Below are 19,216 nucleotides of genomic sequence, written 5' to 3' on the forward strand. Positions count from 1 at the left end.
CGTGGCGGGAGGGAGGCAAGCGGGGAAGATGTGATAGCAAACTGTGACATGTACACAGGACATGAAATCAGCCCAGGTATTAAAACTGGGAGCACATGTGCAGGGTGACAGGTAAATAGGACTTCATTTAGAAGAATTAATAACAGTATATTGATGCAGCTAGATTAGAGTAGTAAATGGGTTAATGCATCAGAGTCTCCATGACAAGATATTTAGGGTCTTCTACTTAGGTAAATACATGTTTCAAGACTTTATGTGTCTGTTCTTCTTCTTTTCACCTTGTCCCCATTAAAAATTAAAACTATGTCTTCTGCGATTGTAAAGGCAGGTAAAACAGCTTCAGTGAGTGTGCACTGACTCATTCATGCATCATTGTGCAGCCAGCGTGACTAAATACTAATGAGCACCTGGTTCCAGTAATTTTGACTGGACCGCCCTTCCTTATGGAGGCAAAAGTATGAGGACAAATTTGGCTAATTCATACTTAAAAACTTATTTAATCTGATTATGTTATAATAAAAATGTGCGGCTTTAAATTTAACTTTAGACTGCGCTTCCCAGCCTTCTTTCATGACCGCAGTGCAACACAGCAGTTGATAATGCGTGTTTGACAAGTCGAAATGTCGGCTGCGAGGTCTATTTATGTTTCATTTCACCTTTTCACCTGCTTTTGCGCTCTACATGCTTTAACCAGCAGGAACTGTGAAAACCTTTTTTTTTTTTTTCTGTTTCAGGCATGAGCCCAACTTTGAGTCCCTTTTTGTTTAGCTAATGACGTGGACATTTTGTAGGAAGTCAAGTTGGATGGAAGTTGTTTCCTAGCAACCCCATGCTGTTTAGATGCTCTATAGTAACCGGATCCTAAGCACAGGTTGCGTCTCCTATAGCAGAGAGAGTTAATGTTTGTGTCGACAAACTGTGGCTCAACATTTATGTGAGAGTGAATCCTGATTATTTTTACGATCTTTCACAACACGCATACAGACAGTGGAAAAGTTGGGGTGAACGTACAGAGCTGCTGAAAGTGCTGTTTAAATATCTGCATGAGGTTTGATTAGCGAACCTTGTGTAGTGTGTACAAGGGGCGAGTCGACACATGAAGCCGATGAGGTGCTCCTTGTCCTGACGGGAAACAGGAAAGGGAGGCGCGCGTTGAAAAGGCTGCGAGAAGATCTCCAGAGCTGTAATTACACGTGGCTCCAGCCAACCGTTACGCCCGCTCGGGCTGAGATGTTCCTCTCAGGTCAGGTGAGGAAACAGCTGACTGACTCCATCTTCGCTGGCGCGGCTCAGGAGGATTCATGCAACATTATTATGGGGCAATTAGAGCCAGAGATTTTGGATGAAGTTTAACTTTGGGTTAACTTTTGTTGTTTTAAACCGTAGCGTACACCGGTGTCCTCTGAGACAGAACCAGAGAACTTCTCCAACTCAAACACAACATGTGTAATTACTGCAGGATTTTTGTCCGTGTGGAGGTAGAATCACACACAAAAACAGTAGCGGGGTTCGATCCTAAACATCTGACTGCTAAAGTTCTCTTTGAAGTCTCAAAGGTGTGTAATTATCTTAATCGTAGGCCGTAATTTACCATCATCGAGGCAGAAACTAGGAATGCAAACATATTTATAAAGCATGTGAGCTTGGAGAAGACAAATTAAAAGATACATGATGAGGGAACAAATCCTGATGGACAGTCACACATTTACATTTCTTACATCCGTTGATGTGTATTTTTCTTCCTCATGAAAAGACACTAGAATCCACTCAGCTACCAACTCCTGCCTGTGCAGTAATGTAGATCAAGGCTACAGGAGCCTCTGTTCCACCTTTTTTTCATCCGCAGCAGAGGAAAAACAAGTTTATTAAAAAGCAGAAATTTCTGGTTCTGCTCCATCTGTTTTATACTTATTCTTTCTAGTACGGAAGTTCTACATCATAAAACTGTCACTCGAACGGGAAACTCCTCTTACTGAGCTTTGGAATAAGTTTCACATCAGTGTTTAGCTAAAAAAAACTGTTTTGCTTCACTATCTATCTATCTATCTATCTATACTGTGGCATCGAGATGCCACAGTATAGATAGATAGATAGATAGATAGATAGATAGATAGATAGATAGATAGATAGATAGATAGATAGATAGATAGATAGATAGATAGATATCCATTAATAGCAGATTTAAATTGATTCAATGTAAGTGGCTAAAGAGAACCTATATAACTCCTGAAAAACTCAACAAATTCAACCCTAACATCCCAAACACGTGTATAAAATGCGGAACCGAGAGACATACCTTGTATCACTGTATTTGGAAATGTGAACATATGCAAGAATTTGTGGAGAAAAGTAATTAATACAATCTCCAATATTATAGACAACGAAATCCCAATGAGTCCGGAGATTTGTATTCTGGGTCTTATTCTAGAAACTTTATCACTTAGAACTCATGAAAATAAACTGGTGAACCTCTGTCTGACACAAAGCGTCTTATTGCCAGACACTGGAAAAGTGTTCATTGTCCATCGTTGAATTCGTGGATTGACAATCTTCCTGCATAACTATTGAAAGACTCACATATACATATACTTGTCAGAGAAAACTAATATCTTCCACAAGCACAAGATATGAAGATATAGGATTCATTCAAGGTCGTGTTCGAGGGAGACACACAATGTTGCCGTCTCATGTCAGTATGTGTATGTGTTAAAAGTTAAAATTCAATAAAGATATGAAAAAAAAAACGTCTGCACACCTCTGCCCTCCACCAAACAGCTCCCTAGAGATTGTTAATGTTGAAGCTCTTTGACTGATGCATCAACAACATCAACACATTGGAGCAATTAAACACAGCAGATGAACCTCTCCAGTCTTACTCAATAGAAAACATGTTTTACTGCATGTCTGGTGATAGTCCAACATGAGTGTTCCTCCAACCCTTGTGTTTTAGGAAATAAGTTTTTAAATAAAACTGCATTACATTAGTCTTAACAGGTGATGCCGGTTTTCAGTAATGAGTAATCTAACGCGCTACTATTCCCAACCCAGTAATCAGATTAAAGTTATTTATCCAAGTCACTGTGCGTTACCATTTCCCCAAAAAATATTAATATATTTTGCTTTCTTCTTGCGTCTTTGGGAGTGACGTCACGCGACAACTCACGTTTTCAGCACGAGGGCAACTCACGTGTAATACCACGCAGCGACACAAAGGTAAACAAAAATGGAGGGAGGAGAGAGATGCACGTTTTATATCTGGAAATGCTGTCACTGTTTTGAGTCTGTGTTAGCTAAAGACAACAATATTAAGCTTCGCTGTACACTCTGTGCTGGCGACAAAGTCCTGTCTACCTTAAAAAAACAAAAAACATCCGTAATCGGATTACAATTTCAGGGTAACTATGGCAACACTAACCGTGACACACCAAATCGTAGGTCATTTTCAGCATGAATCGCCAAAAAAAAAGTTTGTCGGTAAGAGAGATCTATTTGATTAGCTATTGAGCGTAGCAAAACTAGTGAAGCACAGAAGAAACTGATGCGTGGAGGTAACAAAGAAAAGAACGTCACAATTAAGAGGGAACACGTCGTTTTATTTCTTCTCATTTGCACATTCAAATAGACAAATATTTTCACAACTTGATCTTGATCATTTTGAATGAATGAATTGATCCGTATGATTCAGGAAGAGGCCAGCTCTGTAAGACAGTTTGTATGATGATTACAGACTACTGCCCCTGCTGGTGTGGAGAGTTATGTCCTCTCCCGCAGAACATAGGGGCCAGTTTAGTCTTTGTGGTGTGTTCAAGCTCAAATAAGTATATACATGTGCAGAGAACTGAAAAAAACATTTGTGTGTGTGTTTTCAAATCCACCGACAGGAAGCACAAATAGGGAACAACACCGGATTGATGCTTTCAAACGTTTAGCAGAGTGTGACTCACAGGCAGCAGGTTTGTTTGTGTGTGGTTACATCACTGCAGGTCCAGGTACTGAGGCAGCACGTCGTCCCAGAACTCAGATCCATCTTGTTTCTGCTTTGTTCTCGGTGCTGGCTTGGGCACTTCTTTCTGTTGTTTTTTGTCTGACAGAGCAGCTTTAAGGGGCAACTTCTGTTTGCCGACTTTTTTAGCTTTTGTTGATTTTGCTTTTTCTTCCTCCTCCTCCTCTTCTTCCTCTTCCTCACCTTCTTCCTCCTCCTCTTCTTCCTCTTCCTCACCTTCCTCCTCCTCATCCTGTCCCTCTTTATCTTCCTCCTCTCCTTCTTCCTCCTCCTCCTCTTCCTCCTGTTTTCTTTCTTCTGTCTGATTCTTTAGTCTTGTCTCTGTTTTCTCTTTGGACTTTGTATCTTCATCTGTCTCTTCTTCCTCGCCTTCTTCTTCCTCCTCTTCTCCTTCTCCCTCCTCCCCCTCTTCCTCACTCTCCTTTCCCTTTTCCTTACTATCTTCTTCCTCTTCATCTCCCTCTTCTTCTTCCTCTTCGTCTTCATTACCTTTGTTGGTTTTAGACTCTTCCCATTTTCTTTCTTCTCTCTGATTCTTCAGTCTTGTCTCTGTTTTCTGTTTAATCTTTGTATCTTCTTCTTTCTCTTCCTCACTTTCTTCCTCCTCCTCCTCCTCCTCACTCTGCATTGACTTCTCAGTCACCTCCATGTAGTCTTTCTCCTCCTCACCGTCACTGTCTTCCTCTTCACCCTCTTCTTCCTCCTCTTCCTCATCTCCTTCTTCCTCACCACCTGTACCCTCTTCCTCTACAGACACCTCATCTTCCTCTTCCTCTTCCTCCTCACCCTCATCCTCTCCAGACACCTCATCATCCTCTTCCTTGACACTTTTTTCCTCTTCTTCTTCTTCTTCCTCATCACCATCTTCCTCTTCTTCATTCTCTTCTGTCTCTTCATCTTCTTCCTCATCCTCGTTCTTGGTGGAGTCTTTTTCCTCCTCAGATTCAGACTCTTCCTCCTCCTCCTCTTCACTTTTAGCAGTTTCTTCAGTGTCACTCTCCTCGTTGTCCTCCTCCTCCTCCTCCTCTTCACTCCTGCTGTCAGCACTCTCGGATTCATCACTACTTTTCTCTTCTTCATCCTCAGTCACCCCGCTCTCCTCCTCCTCCTCTTTACTTTCTCCTTCACTAGACTCTTCATTTTCCTCTTCCTCTCCTTTACTTTCTCCTTCACTAGACTCTTCACTTTCACTTTCCTCCTCCTCTCCTTTACTTTCTCCTTCGCTGGACTCTTCACTTTCCTCTTCGTCTTCTTTACTTTCTCCTTCGCTAGACTCTTCACTTTCACTTTCCTCCTCTCCTTTGCTTTCTCCTTCACTAGACTCATCACTTTCACTTTCTTCCTCCTCTCCTTTACTTTCTCCTTCACTAGACTCATCACTTTCACTTTCCTCCTCCTCTCCTTTACTTTCTCCTTCACTAGACTCTTCACTTTCACTCTCCTCTTCCTCTCCTTTATTTTCTCCTTCACTAGACTCTTCACTTTCACTCTCCTCTTCCTCTCCTTTACTTTCTACTTCGCTAGACTCATCACTTTCACCTTCTTCCTCCCCTCCTGTCTCACTCCCTCCATCACTTGTTTCCTTACTGCTCGCCTCTTCCTCTTCTTCCTCCCCTTCAGTCTTTGTAGCTTCGCTGCCTTCGTCCTCGTCCTCGCTGCTCAAGCTCGTTTTCTCCTCACCCTCTTCTTCCACGGACTCATCCTCTCCAGAACTACTACTCTCTTCATCATCATCATCGCTACTACTGCCACCTTCCTCCTCCTCGTCTTTGTCTTCCACACCGCTTCCACTCTCTTCCTCCTCGTCTTCTGTTTCCTCCACCTTAGACGTGTCCTCCCCTTCATCCTCTTCCTCACCTTGTCGTTGGGAAACGTCTCCACTGGTGGTCCGCTCAGACAGGACACTCCTGGTGGCCTCCTGCTCTGATGGATCATATGTGGTATGATCACCTTCCTCTTCTTTGTCTGCACCCTCCTTATCGTGTGTCTCCGTGCTGCCTTCCATTTCCTCTGATGCCTCCGTTGAAGAAAAATGAATCAACGCGGAGGAGAGGGAAGGCTGCGTAATCGCTCTCTGCTTGGTGAACAGTTTTGGTGTTTTAGGTGTTGTGGAGGTAGATTTGTCACTGTCAGACTGGAATCCTGACACTGCCTCACTAAGGGCCCCGATAGCTGCACCTGCTATCCCAACCGCAGGAAGAAGAGATGACGCATTACTGAGAATTTCCCCCCACCTTGGTTTTTCCTCAGTCAGGCTCTCCGTATTCTCTCTGGCTGCGTCAGAATCCGTTCCAGCAGGTTCAGGGCCTTGCGGGGATTTGGCACCGCTGATAGAAACTACCTCAGTTCTCTCGGGGCTTTGAGAGGAAATGGGCTTATGTATCGCTTCAATAGGTGTATCCCGCTGTGATGACAAAAGTCTGGAAGCTTTAGTCTCCTTACTCACCGGCTCGGCCGTCGTATTATCCACGTAGTCAACGTCACCTGCGTCTTTAACTTTGATCTCCTTTCCTCTCGCTTGAGTTTTCCCCCTCTCTTCATTTTCAGCTCCCTTTGTCTTCTCCTTGACCTTTACTTCATTTAACTTCTGCTCACCTACAGTTCTAATCTTTGTTTTTTCAGACGCGTTCTTGGCAAAGTTCAACTCATTTCCCTCGTCTTTCTCTTTGCTTTTACTTTTAACGCGAGTGTTTTCTCCACTTTTACCTTGATCTTTGACAGGTGCGGATTTGAGCTCTCGTGCTTTTCCTTTAACTTTCACAGGTGTGGATTTCACACTTGTAGGTTTCTTAGTTTCGCAGGCTGTTTTGACGTGTCTGATGTCTCTTTTCGCTGGCGGTGATTTTATATCCACTGCTGTACTCTGACCTTTTCCTGGAGCAGATTTAACCGGGCGCAGATCTGTTATTTGAGTCGATGTGACACGCTGCGTCTCAGGTTTTACGTCAGTGCTTGTAAGCTGGTTTTCTACATCTTCCTTTGCAGCGCTTTCTGTGGATATTGAACTGGGCGTTTCATTTCCTTTAGTGACCTTAATACTGGGAGATGTCTTGTCTAAAGCTGGTGATTTTATTTTCTCCCTTGTCAGAGATCTGATCACGTCTTTCTCAGAAGAACTGGCGTTTATATTACTTTTTTTCAAATTATTTTTTTTGCTTTGTTTTGCTTCAGTCAGCGTCCTTCGAACAGACTGTTGTGTTTTTGGACTATGTTCAGATGGTTTGCCCTTCCCCTGCACAGGCATTTTAAAATGGGAGCTCTTCTTTTGAGCCTCTCTGTCTTGTGGAGCTTTGATTTTGTCAGACTCCACCGTAATGTTCTCTTTGCCTTTAGATGAGACTTTGCGGCTTTTGTCTGTACTCTTCCGTGGAGACATTTCCTTCTTTAAGGGACTGGAGCCTTTCAGAAGCTCTGTGGGTAGGGCCTTCAGAGAGTTGTGGTCTGTTTTCCCTTTGGCCTGGAGCTGTTCTGCCTCTGCCTCCTTTGCAATTTGCCTAAGATCTCTGCCCCTTTTCTTTCCCTGTAATAAATCACAGAAGGATTTATTAAGAAAAAAAAACATGCAAAAAGGTCATAAGCTGCGTAACACATCTTATAAAAAGGAAAGTTGTACTTAGCAAAGAGTTCTAAACAACATGACTGTGTGTAATTAGGGTATTCTGTGATGTATGTGCGTTACGATGATTTAAGCTTACCTGCGTGTTTGATTTATCTAGAGACGTAGGTTTATATTTAGGATGTCAGCGTCACATGTGAGGCACGCTTTGACATTTACTCATCACATGCAGTACGTAAATGATGCAGTAGGTGTAGGTTTTAATGGTAATACCAAAAATATCGTAAGACATATGGCATGACGGGCCCACGTAACGAATCCGTCATCGACACGTCTGCAGTACAATCTTATCAAAGTACAGATGTGGGTGGTAGGTAAAGAGAACCACTGTGATAATGGAGAAAAGACAGTGAGTCAGATGGTGGTTAATTGGGGGGTCAGTGAGGTGCTATTTAACCATGCGCCACCCATTCAGGCACCATACGCCGTTAAAAAGCAGGTTTCAGTGACTCAACAGTAAACAGACTCTAAGATGCACCGAATTGATTTTTTTTCTAAAAAGAATATATATATCAATATTGTACATCTCCATAGTTATCCTCTCTTGCATGAGTCTCTCTTCACACTTGAAGCCCACACGTGTGAACATTGCACATATTGTGCGTTCCAGAAACATGCTTAACACTACAGCTAGGACAGGAAGGGGTTACTGCGCACCACATGTTGCCGTAACCCGTCGCACTCTACAACGTAGGAGACTTCTTTACAGCTTGCTTCATCACTGGCTGTGGAAACACTGATGAGATGTGGCAAGATTCCTGCCAAATCTTCCAAAGAGCTGTGTGTGTGTGTGTGTGTGTGTGTGTTTGTGTGTGTGTTTGTGTATCTAAGAGCCAGAACACATTTGTGTATTGGCAGAAGATATCCAAATATCTAAATCAGCCTGGAGGAGATCCATTACAGACATTCTTGGAAAAAAAAAGGAAATGAATGTAGAAACGTGAGAGACCGAAGCAACAAATTGAATTTCACCTCAGTGTTATAGTAAGTGGAAAATCTCTCCTTACACACGTGTGCTTGCAGACGCAGACGCGTACACACACACACACACATGCACACACGTAGAGTATGTATGCTGAGGCATGCACATTTCCTGGAAAAGTTAGTGAGTGTTCAGCATTGCTGCTTCCTGCCCTGGAGTGCATGTAATCTAGAGAAGACAGAAGGAGCCTGAAGAAGAAAACAGCATTGAGCTGACTCTGTGTCCATTGCTCTGTGAACGATCAAACTCAAAGGGGCCATTAAAAAGAAAAAAACACACACATCTCTGACCGTATATGGTGACCGGTCGACTCCTTCCTCTTCCACGCCTGCAGCGACTGTTTGTGTCTTAATGGTTTCACTCTCTGGAAGAATAAACAAGACTTGATTAAACAGCTGTTTGCTGCAGTGTCTCCATATTTTCATAGATTAAATAAATGCTGGCAGACTCTGCAGTCACGTGTAAAATAATAGGTTTAAAGTACCTGTTTGCGGTGAGGCAGGATGCTCTTCCTCCCTGGGGTTTTTATTGGAGAGGCGAGTGGGGGGTCTGCTCGGGCTGCAGGGCTCTTTAGGTTGTAAAGGAGATGACAGTTTGTCACTTGAGGCCTTTCTAGCGATTAACGCCCTCTTCTTAGTAGACACGGGGATATTGAGGTTAGATTTAGCTGTAGCTTTAGGTGACAATAAGGCAGAAGATAACTGTTTGGGCCGAGAGTTGGAGGAAGCAGCAGCGTAGGAGCCTTTATTTTTACGAGCATAGGATGATTGAGAACGTGGGCTTGATGGCTGAGAGGATAACACTGAACTCTTAGGGGATACAGAGCGAGATCTGGGGGAGAGAAGTGGGCTCGCTGCTGCTTCCGATTGTGGTTTGGGGGATGATGAAGGGGTAGTGATGTCCTTTGGAGGCGTTTTTGGAGGTAGGATATTTCTGGAGGTTTGCCAAGATGTGTTGAGGAAGCCGGAGTTAAGGCGTGGGAGGTTCTGAAACATCCCCCCAAACAGCTCCACAGGACTCTCCTGGAAAAACAAGAGCCGGGATTTGAAATGTATGAATGGAGCTCCCTCAACCAGTTACTTGGTGGCACTACAACAGAGCTGCAGTTTGGTGCAACACTGCTTCCTGCTGGAGTGAGACACTGAGTACAAGATGAGAAACATTTCTGCAAGGTGCATTTCTGAATTTTTAAGACCTAAAACCACATGAAATGCAATTTTAGTACATGACCACATAAATAGATTCATAGTTATGTGGGTCAAAGTGTCAGGGGGCTATATGGCCCAGAATTTTTTTCAGTGTTTCACAGCATTATTCACCAAGTTATTCAGTTAATTAATTCTGAATATCTAGCTCTACTGACAAACTGTGTGCTGTCTAAGGGGGAAATAGTATTTTCTAAATCATATTTTAATAAAAAAAAAGCTTTATATATATATATTCTTTTATGACGTTCAACCATGGTTGAAAGTTTTGAAAGTATATGAATATGTACTCACCTTTTCTCTGTGACGGGCCCGAGCAAACAGAGCTGACAGTGGGACAACCCGAGTTTGATCAATAAATGTGTCTTGAAAGGCAATTTCTATATAACTTGACCCAACAAGGTTTCCTTTATTTTTGACATCCTTCTCTGGTGTCACTTCCTGGTTGTCTGGAGCTCTGGGTGCAGCTAGGACCAACGTGTGGTTTCCACCACAGGACACCTAAACATTAGCGGAAACAGGAATACATGTATTACTGAGTTTACTTATTTTTAAATCTTACACATTCAGAGATTAAAACTCCAGCCACTGCTGACATTACATAATCTGGATTTACTTACTGCGTGAACATTGTACTGGTGGAAACGAGTGCAGGGCATCGGGCTGAACTGGTTGATGAAGTTCTCCTCTCCTAAACCCAGTTTTCCATGACGACTGTCACCAAACGTATACAGCTGCCCACTGCCTGTGGAGGAGGAGGACAACTACAACTGCTTAATTTCATCCACGCTGTGTGAAGGAAAGATTCAGAAGGTCTCCACAACAAACACTCTTAATATGTGCAGTATTATTACACTTTAAGGTTTAACAACCCAGTTACACCTGGTCCTTCTGTGCAAAATCTGTGCAATTCAAACCCCTGTATAGTCCATTGTACTTTTTGTATATGTGCCAGTACTTGTATTTTTTAATAATTTCATTATTATCTTTTATATATGCACTTTTTACTCTTGATATTTTAGCTGCTGCTTTTGTTTGCTGGGACAAATAAATGTTTACTTAATCTTAATCGTGTGTATTAAAGAATTGCTGAAGATATTTAAACTTGGCCAATTCCATCTTTAAAAATGGAAAAATGCACCAACATATAAGGCCAAAATATATTCATATTTCTCCTTAATTATTTTCACAGAGCCAGTGTGTCATTTACTGAACAAACAGTATGAGCAATAAAACCTTGGAATGAATAATTATTGCTGCACAACTAAAGGTTAATTATATGTACAGTTTTATATAATTGGAAATTAAACATTACTGGGTTTTCAACTAAAAGAAAACATCTGAAGACCACACAAGACTCAGAGAATTCGTTTGTAATTCTTCACAATTTGTCCAGTGAGTGTAGACCAGACACGAAACATGTGTGGACAAGTTACATCCTTTTTAAAGTCACAACGAATAGAGTGATCTTCAAAGGTAGTTTACTTGTGGTGACAGCCGTGTGGTTCTCTCCACAGGAGATGTGTCTGATGCCGCTGTCACAAAAGTGCTCCAGTGGTTTTGGCAAATGAAGCTCAAAGACAAATGTTCCATGGCCCAGCTGACCGTACTGACCCCGGCCGAACGTGTACACGTTCTCCTCTGGAAAACAAGAAGAGCGGCTGTAGTTAATAGTTCATTCACTCAACTACTAGAACAATGTTGATGTAGTTGCGTTAAGTATTTTAATGCTCTGCTTCTTTATTCTCATACTATGTTTGACAAAGACAACATATTTATTTCTAAAATATAAATGGCAATTAACTTATTCATTACCCCCGAGCAACAATCACTTTTTGAATGAGGGTGGAAATTATTTTATGAGACTGACAGATTTATTTAAGGAAATCGATATGTTCACAATAAAAAGATAATTCAGCTGTAATAAAAATGCCATTCTGCATTTTTCATTTAATAGCTATTTATTTATTACTATAAATGGAGGATTGCTACTCAGTGTAATGTTGCATTTTCCCACTGTAACAATAATTTTGCTTAAGTGATGTATTTAAATACTTCTTCTATCACCAGTAGTCTAGCAGATCAAGTATTTTATGAAATATTAATTACAATATATACATGTTCAAGTATGCAAAAAAGTTTAGAATGGCTCTTTGAGGAACAAGTGGGATTCTGCTCTTTGTTTCTGCTGTTATTTTACCTGTGAGTGCCACAGTGTGCTCTCCTCCACAGCACACCTGTGTGACACGACCCAGGATGCCTTGCACTCGTTGAGGGACTCTGTGATTGGCCAGCTGCTCCGCCTGGAGGCCCAGCCGTCCGTTTGCACTCTTACCAAACGTGAAGAGATCGCCGTGCACTGGGGCGAAATCAACATTATATTTACAGCACAATGAATTACAAAAACATGTTACTCGAAAAAAAAAAAATAACAAACGAGTGCGGGCTGTGAAGTACCTGTGACAAAAGCTGAGTGGTGGTACCCGCAAGAGACCCACGTCACCGCTTCTCCGATTCTCACCTCTCGGGGATCTGCTGCAAATCCCTCGTCCCCTAAACCAATCTGGCCCTCGGAGTTGTCTCCCCACATGAACAGCCTCCCATCCTCTGCCAACACAAGCAGGAGTGCAGAAAGTCATACATCGCACACATGCGCGCTGTTTGGCTTAGCATAACAATGTATTACATCACCGACCCGTTAAGGCAGCTGAGGTGTTGAGTCCTGCAGAAAGCATTTTAATCGGTGCCCAGTCGCAGAAAGGATGCAGAAGCTGAAAGGACGTAGTGTTGCTGTAGTGACCCAGTCCCAGCTGCCCCTCATGGTTACTACCAGCACTATACACATCGCCCCGACCTGAAAATACACAGAACCGGAGTTCTTGGAGTTTATAATTCTTTACTCGTGAACATTTCTATCCCACTAACTTCTAGTGTTATGTGTTTAATGTCTTACGTGTGGAGACAATTGTGTGATCTTTCCCACAAGCTGCAAGGTGTACCCTCTCAGACTTCAAGGCTGAAAAAGAGGTTTGTGATTACTGCTACTAAAAGTAACACAAATCAGGAGACTTAGCCAGTTAAATGTTTATCGTGATCACTTTGTCAAGTTGGTTTCATCTTCCATTTTTTTATATATATATAATTAGTTTATTGAATTGGGACAATGCACATTAATCAACATTGATGCGTTAGTCATCAGTGTACATGCGATGGATTTAGCACAAATGCTAATTTATAGCCGTAGTCCCAAAGAGATTTTAAGATTACATGATTTAATCCTTATACACTGATATGGATTTGTGCTGACATTTTTATAAACTAAATGATTGAATAATCATACATAAATCAACTATCATTTTAATTAGTAATGAAGATAATGATTATATAGTTTACAATAACAGACCTTTCACAGAGGCAGGTTTACTGGCAGCAGGTTTTAATCCCAGTCCCAGCTGGCCACAAGTATTATCACCAAACACGAGCAACCGCCCATTTCCTGCAGGAGAGAAATTAAAGATTACTTCAGATGTAGAAAGCTGCTAGATACAGAGCACGCTTACATTATTAACACGTGCGTATAGTGTGGTTACCTGTGACGACGGCACTGTGCTGTCCTCCACAGGACATGTGCACCGCGTGGTCATTCTTCAGCCAGAATTTGCTTGGCACATTATCAGCAAAACTGCTCTTTCCAAATGTGAAGATCGCTCCCGTTTCTATTGACAAGTGGACACAGCTTAAGTCATCCTTGTTAGAAAATGCACTATGCAGGAGTAAACACTGAACTAAATCCCAACTCAGCCTGCTGTCAAGTATTTAAAGTAGCGGCAGCGTGACAGAAATAGCAACAGGTTTGCTTTGCACGTATGTGGAAACTAGCAGAAGAAAGAGCAGGTAGGTAGTATAGTGTACAAATAAGTATTCATACAAATCTATATTCTGCCTAATGGTATAAGAAAAACTCTCACCGGGTTCTTCCTGGTCTGTCTGCCCTGTCATCTCCACCGTTATCCCTCCCTCATGTCTGCTGTGCAGCTCCGTGCCGACTGTCAGGTGGATAAAGGAAAGCTCAGGAGTTAGCTAAGCTGTCTGACTGTCCTAGTGTGGCCCACAGAAGGATCCACCGCTAATTACAGCTACAGTAGGTGAGAAATACTGATGTAGAAAGTATTTGGTGAGCAGAGCAGAATTCCCTTAAAAAAAAAATGAATATAAATGGAAGTATTGTTTAAGTTAAATATTTCAAACGCATCAATGCTAATTTCAGAATCTGAATTTTATGTTAATTTTAGTCTTCCAGCAACAATCTAACAAACTGTAGCTGTGCAATAATAATAATAATAATAATAATAAAATGCTTCACCATGAAATGTGAACAAAACTATAGCAGAGAGATGTGATGTAGAAACTTTAAGCAGGTCGTAGTTTGCACCACTTCCCCTCATCCAGTACTGACATGAACAGTTCTGACCTTGAATTGTGCGCTGTTGTGACACTATTGGAACAAAAACTGTTCAATTTGTCCAGCAAGTATAAATTTCCTAATTTCAAGCCAGTATAAAAAGTGTCATAAAGTGTTTATTTCTGTTTTCCCTGGATGTTGTTGTGTATTTAACATTTGTCTGTTGAAAATACTATTTTCTACAATCTATGTCACTAGCAGGGTATGAATAAATATACGAATAAATACATGCAAAATACACACCTGGCCAAAAGTTAATTCACCATCAATAGCACCTGTGCTAACGGACTCTGATGTTGCTGTCAGTGAACTCTCTTGACACCTGGAAAAAATTAAAACACAATGGGATCCACAACAACTTTTAGTTATTTCACATAATTCCCAAATACTTTAACCTTTATAAAGCCGGGTATTTTATTACAATATTCTTTTTCTCTAGTGTACCTTATGTAGCGGGTGGTCTCATGTGATAGGATACTAGTCTACTTCCTGATTGGATACTACTGACTGTCCAATCACAGTAAAGGAAGCTCGGGCCCCGCCCCCAACTCGGTCCACGTGTTGGTTGGTTGGATCGTAGCTGCTGTGGCTCCATGTGTTTTGTGGGAAGGCTGTGATTCAAAGTCGCTTCTTTCTGATGAAATAGTTGACGAATATTGCTCACGCTCGTCTCTCCGTGGAGTTTACAATGTCTTTGAGGCTTTTATCCAGAAACAGCCCCGCTTTCAAATGTTTGAAATTTTTCCACGACTGGCCTGCACGAGGGTTTAGGTAAGAAACTCCTAACAACTTTATTTAGCATTGAACCACAAGTGTTTTTTTTGTTTTTTTCCCTGCAGTATATTACGTGCATTACGCATTAATTTCTCACTTCTTGCCCCATAGCTCAGCAGCTTCCCTCGGTTCCGTGAATTTAAAAGGCCGCAGCTGCCTCACACTTAAAGATTTTAGCTCGGATGAAATCAAGAGGCTGTTGTGGGTGTCAGGAGACCTCAAGCACAGGATCAAACATGAAAAACAGGTCTCTGACTTTAAATTCACATGGCAACCATTTTTAACCCTCCTGTTGTCCTCCAATATTACTAACAAAATTTACCCTCCACAAAATGATTTACATAAACTTGTTGACCAAGTTTTTGTGTCAGACACTTTGTTTATTTGTTGACTACATAAATAACCCCTTGCTACCAGTGAGTTGGCCTTCCCTCTGTTGTTTTTTGAATGATGAAAGATAACAGGAGGATTAAAAATTAGTTTGCTGTCTTTTTTTTTTTTTTTTTGGATCATTTCAAGGGGCTAAATAAATGTCTTTTCTGTTTCAGGATTTGCCTCTTCTTAAAGGAAAGTCGATTGCGATGATATTTGAGAAGAGGAGCACCAGGACAAGAATGTCCACAGAAACAGGTGTATGATTTATTTTATTTTAATCCAAGCATGCACAGTGCCGATAACAATAATAATAATTCAGGCAGTTTTCATGGTCAGGTTTGCATGAATGAGATGTTCAGATTCTTCATTCAATGGATCCATGCACTGTTAGCAGTAACAGCCGATACTGTTTATCTCCACCATTGTTAGTTTGGATACAAAAGAACTGCTGAGAAAGACACTTTCAGGACAGAACACTCTGAACAGCTATTTCCACTCCTCTTTTCACCTGCACTTCCCCATCAATGCTTTTATTTATTTATTTATTTATTTGCAAGTGCTAGTTGGCTTTCAGGGAAAGTAAAATTGCCTTAATATTATTATTTCAGGTTTTGCTTTGTTGGGCGGACACCCGTGTTTCCTTACCTCGCAGGACATCCACCTGGGAGTGAATGAGAGTTCCACGGACACAGCTAGGTCAGTATTATAATTAGGACTTCACTTATTTTTCCTTTGAAATTGAAGCTTCTTTTTTTTTTTTTTTTTTACATAATTCTCCTCCTCTCTACCAGGGAACTTTTCATAAGTTTTTAGAACTTTTCTAAGAATTGTGATCTCTAAATTTTCGCCACAGGGTTCTTTCGGGACTCTGCGACATCGTCTTGGCTCGAGTGTACAGCCACTCGACGCTGGAGGAGCTGGATAAAGAGGCTTCCATCCCCATAATTAACGGCCTGTCCGATCTGTATCACCCGATCCAGATCATGGCCGACTTCCTCACCTTACAGGTACTTTTACACCTCCGTAAACTGCAGTTTTCCTCCAGCACGTAAGGGCATTGGTGGCTTCTAAATAACTATCACTCTCCTCTAGGAGCACTATGGATCCCTTAGTGGACTGACAGTGAGCTGGATCGGTGATGGGAACAACATCCTCCACTCCTTCATGATGACTGCAGCCAAACTCGGAGTTCATCTTAAGATTGCTACACCAAAGGTTCGTACGTTCATAGTTTCAGGCGCAGACTTCTGTGCGTGTTGTCAGCCTAAGATGAAACTCATTCTTTATTCTCAGGGGTATGAGCCAGAAAAGAGTGTCATTCAAGAGGCAGAAAGGCTCTCCAAAGAGGTGAGGCGATCGCCTTTAGGGGCCATCCGTATCTCTTATATTTATTTTATGTTGGGCTTATTATTAATAAATCATGCTACTTTTTGTGTCAGCACGGGACTCAGCTCATTCTGACCTCTGACCCAATGGAGGCCGCCCATGGCAGCAATGTTTTGGTGACTGACACCTGGGTCAGCATGGGACAAGAAGAGCAGAAGAAAAAGAGGCTCAAAGATTTCCAAGGTTACCAGATTACTATGCAGGTAAATAAGATTTTTTTATTTTATTTTGTCGTTTTATTTAGAGGCAAAGTCTAGGCATTAGTTCTTGTTTCTATACTCAGTGTTTGGCCTGGAAATCAAAACAACAGTAGTGGTTTTTGGAGACATTAGCAGTTGCCTTTGGCAGCTGCTTGCTTCTTCCCAAATGTTTCTCGCAGCTGTGCACACAGTACGACAATAAGTAAATCAGCTCCGCGCTTACGACGTCTCTGCCTCTAAACAAAGCTTTAACTGTTAACTTGCATGTGACTTAAAATGGAAAGTTTAAATAAAACCCTTAAAATGTGATTTCATTAAGTGATTTACACAACACAAGACTATGTGCACAGAATAGACTGGGAGATATTCTTTAAAAAAAAAATGTTTATTTTGGTCTTTAAAAATACTGCATCAAAAAAAGTCTGCCACCCACTGTTTTTTGTGCTACCCTGTTAAAGACAGGAAGTGTAGCCAAACCAGACTGGACCTTCCTCCACTGTCTCCCCCGTAAAATGGAGGAGGTGGATGACCAGGTGTTCTACTCATCCCGCTCCCTCGTCTTCCCTGAGGCTGAGAACAGAAAATGGACAATCATGGTGAGTAATCTTAAACTCTCATTATTTAACATGCCATTTTAGACGGGAACGTGTTTAATTTAATTTTCCCTAATTGATCTTTGCCCCCAGTTTGATTCTGTCTACTAATTGTCACATCTGTCTTCTCTTTCAGGGCCTGATGGTTTCACTTCTGACCGACTATGTTCCACAAAGCCCCATGATGAAGTTTTAACTTCAGGCCTTTAGTTGGAATTATACATATGTGTTGCATTGAATGACAGATCTGACAACATGCTTCACTGATGTCGAGTTCACTGTCACATCTTTACCAACTGATTAGCACTTCTACAACACTACAGGCAGTCCACATTAAGTTTGTTTGTTTTATTCAAGTTCTGATTAAACTATTGCATGGTTTTTACTTGTCTGTAGGCTATCACCATGCTATTGTCAGTCTGTTTACACTCTGTGTCCAGTGGCCTGGCCCGATGTGCTTGTGTGATAACAAGACAAGCAATGAAAATATGACATGACACGGTTCAGTGACATCGCTGATTGAATTGAATTACATTTCATTTTCAGTAATTACATGTATATATATTATGTCTGTAATTGCAAATTATCCAGGTCATTGTGGATCAAATAGGGAAAACTCAAGCAAGTCCAGTTGCCTCCAATGGATTTTTTTTTGTGCAGCAAATTCTAATTTCTCATTTTTTGTTTTTACTAATGGCAGCATATCATTAGTCTAATAGTATAAGTATAATAATAGTATAATATAACCTTACTCATATTTAAACATATTTGAAAAAGTACCATTTTTGGCAAGAACATTGGTATTTTATTGATATTGGAACATTAAGTCAAAAAAGGCAATTATGCTATTAAGCTAACGATATGGAGCTTTCTGCTACTTGACTTGACCAGAACCCAGCTTCAGTACTGTATGGAGTATCTCCGTGTTTAATCAAAGTATTTTTCCTTGTAGAAATTCGTGTAGAACTACTCCAGGTAAAGTAAATGATTGAAATACTTCAACATATACTGTCAAAATGATATTGAGATAAAGTAATTTCCCCCTGGGATAAATAAAGTCATTCTGATATAAATGTGTCTTTACATCAGTTTGTGTTCTGTGAACTTCAGAAGTATTCAGTAAAGTCCAGTGGTCCAGACCAATGGTCCTGTCCAGTGGTCTGGTCCGGTGATCCAATCAAATGGTCTAGTTTAACTGTCAGATGGTCCAGTCCAATGGTGCAGCCGAATAGTCCAGTGGTCCAGACCAGTGGTTCTGTCCAGTGGTCTGGTCCAGTCAAATGGTCCATTTCAATTGTCATATAGTCCAGTCCAATGGTCCAATTCCAATCAAGTGGTCTGATCCAATGGTCCAGTCCGGTGGTACAGCCAAAAAGTCAAGTGGTCCAGACCAATGGTCCAATTCAATGGTCCAGTCCAGTGGTCCAGTCCAGTGGTCTGGCCCGGTGGTCCAGTAAAATGGTCCATTTCAATTGTCATATAGTCCAGTCCAATTACCCAGTTACAATCAAGTGGTCCAGTCCAACAATCCAGTCCAGTAATCCAGTCCGATGATCCAGTCCAGTCGCACGAAAACGATGCTGCGTCATCTCTCATTCATAAACAAACACACATGCATAC

General features: G+C 41.4%; 2 protein-coding genes across 2 annotated transcripts; one reads left to right on the plus strand and one right to left on the minus strand.

The window, feature by feature from the left end:
* Positions 1-3,572: 3,572 nt before the first annotated feature.
* Positions 3,573-14,768, minus strand: rpgra (retinitis pigmentosa GTPase regulator a). Its single transcript, XM_047601114.1, has 15 exons — positions 14,713-14,768; positions 14,512-14,590; positions 13,775-13,852; positions 13,397-13,522; positions 13,210-13,302; positions 12,760-12,822; positions 12,502-12,660; positions 12,264-12,413; positions 12,007-12,165; positions 11,292-11,447; positions 10,427-10,551; positions 10,101-10,307; positions 9,086-9,623; positions 8,892-8,965; positions 3,573-7,523 (listed from the first exon to the last, which is right to left on the minus strand). The coding sequence occupies exons 3-15, from the start codon at positions 13,803-13,805 to the stop codon at positions 3,975-3,977; spliced, it is 5,430 nt and encodes a 1,809-aa protein (XP_047457070.1). The 5' UTR covers positions 13,806-13,852; positions 14,512-14,590; positions 14,713-14,768; the 3' UTR covers positions 3,573-3,974.
* Positions 14,769-14,817: 49 nt separating this feature from the next.
* otc (ornithine transcarbamylase) lies at positions 14,818-17,981 on the plus strand. The gene is made up of 10 exons (XM_047601117.1): positions 14,818-15,039; positions 15,154-15,289; positions 15,591-15,672; positions 16,026-16,113; positions 16,271-16,424; positions 16,510-16,632; positions 16,711-16,764; positions 16,857-17,006; positions 17,462-17,599; positions 17,733-17,981. The coding sequence occupies exons 1-10, from the start codon at positions 14,957-14,959 to the stop codon at positions 17,790-17,792; spliced, it is 1,068 nt and encodes a 355-aa protein (XP_047457073.1). The 5' UTR covers positions 14,818-14,956; the 3' UTR covers positions 17,793-17,981.
* Positions 17,982-19,216: the final 1,235 nt, after the last annotated feature.

This window comes from Mugil cephalus, chromosome 12, assembly GCF_022458985.1.
Source record: "Mugil cephalus isolate CIBA_MC_2020 chromosome 12, CIBA_Mcephalus_1.1, whole genome shotgun sequence".
NCBI lineage: Eukaryota > Metazoa > Chordata > Actinopteri > Mugiliformes > Mugilidae > Mugil > Mugil cephalus.